This window comes from Mastomys coucha, unplaced genomic scaffold (assembly GCF_008632895.1).
Source record: "Mastomys coucha isolate ucsf_1 unplaced genomic scaffold, UCSF_Mcou_1 pScaffold16, whole genome shotgun sequence".
NCBI lineage: Eukaryota > Metazoa > Chordata > Mammalia > Rodentia > Muridae > Mastomys > Mastomys coucha.
The window spans coordinates 75,203,874-75,205,906 of record NW_022196898.1 but is presented as its reverse complement, the minus strand read 5'-3'; the positions used below and the strand labels follow the sequence as shown (position 1 = coordinate 75,205,906).

Genomic DNA, 2,033 nt, shown 5'->3' with positions numbered 1-2,033 from the left:
AAAAAAAAAAAGAAAAAGAAAATGCCACCATAAGATCAAGTTGTAGGCAAGCCTATAGCTCCTTCTCTTAATTAGTGATTGATGGGGGAGGGCCCAGCCCACTGTGGTACCCATAGGCTGGCAATCCTAGGTGCTGTAAGAAGGGCTGAGCAAGCCATGAGGAGCAAGCCAGTAAGCAGCAGCCTCCCATGGCCTCTGCATCAGTGCCTGAGTTCCTGTTGTGACTTCCTGCGGTGATAGACTGACATGCAAGTGTAGCGAAGTTGCTTTGTTCATGATGTTTGATCAGAGAAATGGTAACTCTAATTAAGACACATGCCAAAAGTAGGATAACTCTCAGTTTCTTGGTGACAATTGGCTTTGTTAGTCCTAATCTAACCAGAGTCTTCCTCATTTCTTCCTACTTATTATTTATAAATGTAAATGATTCTTAATTATTTACTTATCTTTACACTGAGGCACAGATACTAACAGTCCATCCCTATTCTCCCTTTGTTTTTTAGGCATGTGGTATGAAGCAGCAGAATTGATATGGGCCTCAGTCATAGGATATTTGACACTCCCTCGGCCAGATAAGAAGGTTTTGTGTCTACATGCAGTGTCTCCTCTCCCCATTTGTCTTTGGATAATTGTCTTCTTACAGTACAGTTAACTCCATCATTTATCGATTCTGTCTGCACTATCTAATTTATTCTACAAAAGCTCAACAGGAACGTTTAGGAACCTCCTACTGTGTTGTGGTTAGACTCTACCTATGATGGGCTTCTGTAATAATTTCTAATTATCCAATTATAAATTTAGGTCCCTGGTCCACTGTGTGTATCCTGTCACATGATATAGCCTTCACTTGATTCTGTGACAAATTTTGAAATGGCCACAATACTATGTGTAAAACTGTTTTCCAAGTGTCTATTGAGGAGAAATTGTTAATGTTAATTGTTAATGCAGTAGCATCTTTAGGAAACTAAGAATCAACCTTTGCTTCGATGATGGTGTTTCATCCTCTATACTTTTAGGACTGTTCCCTCATTAATCAAACCCTCCGTTTTCCAGAGATCTGTCACTGATGTGAGGCCTATCCTTCTTTACAACACAGACAGAGAGTACTATGAGATCTCTTCTTGTGCCAATTGTTCAGGCCTAGTATTTAAATAAATTAACCCCGATGACCCAGTAGAGCCCCACTTCAAAGCAGCCATGTTTCCATTCATCCTCAAGCCTTGAGATATGATGCTCTTTCAGTTCTGGTGATGTTCAGCATCTCCAACATCACAGTCACAAAATAATAGCAAGCAGATCGTCCCCGTGGCATGGAATCATCAACTGTAGGCCTCGAGATGAGAGAACTTCAGTCTGATTTGTTTGTTTTCCTTACAGGGCATTTCTACATCACTGGGCATACTGGCAGACATCTTTGTGTCCATGAGCAAAACCGATTATGAGAAGTTTAAGAAGAGCCCAAAGGTTAACTTGGTAATTGTCATTTGTCAAAAGCAAATGAGTGGCTCCGAGCAGTGTGCCTGCACACCTGTCAAGGCTGTTATGGGGCTGGTTATCCTGTCTTTCCCAGCAGAGTGAGGGTTGGGAGCAGAGTCCTCCTAGATTAATGGGAGCAGCTCTAGTGGGTCTTATTTATCTTGGTCATCCCAGCCTCTCATGATGAATCAGATATATAAAGGGCATTGAAAATTCTCAAGCGAAAGAATGAGAGAATATTGTCAGAGTGATTTTTGGTCCCACTTATTTCCTTTCAACGTGTACAAAGTTCAGTATCTAAACTTGGCAATAAAAGGGTAATAAGTTAAAAACATAAAATATTGTGACAATGATACAGGGAACGTGACTCAGTTGGCAGAGTGTTTTGTACATAAGGGTGAGGACCTGAATTTGGTCCCCTAACACCCACACAAGAGCTAGGCATGAAGGCACGTCCTTGTAATCCCAATCCTGGAGGCATAGGAGGAACCTTGGAGTTGCTTGTCAGCCACTGTAGCTAATCTGTGAGCTCCAGGTCTCACTAAAAGACTTGTCTC

At 41.6% G+C, this 2,033-nt stretch overlaps 1 protein-coding gene across 11 annotated transcripts in view; it reads left to right on the top strand.

Moving 5' to 3' along the window:
- Alpk1 (alpha kinase 1) overlaps window positions 1-2,033 on the top strand; it is a 103,213-nt gene that overhangs the window by 86,721 nt on the left and 14,459 nt on the right. For all 11 annotated transcript variants that reach the window (XM_031375455.1, XM_031375449.1, XM_031375450.1 and 8 more), the window contains 2 exons: window positions 504-580; window positions 1,378-1,473. In XM_031375455.1, the coding sequence (XP_031231315.1) occupies window positions 504-580; window positions 1,378-1,473 (173 nt within the window). The remainder of the gene's footprint in view (window positions 1-503; window positions 581-1,377; window positions 1,474-2,033) is intronic.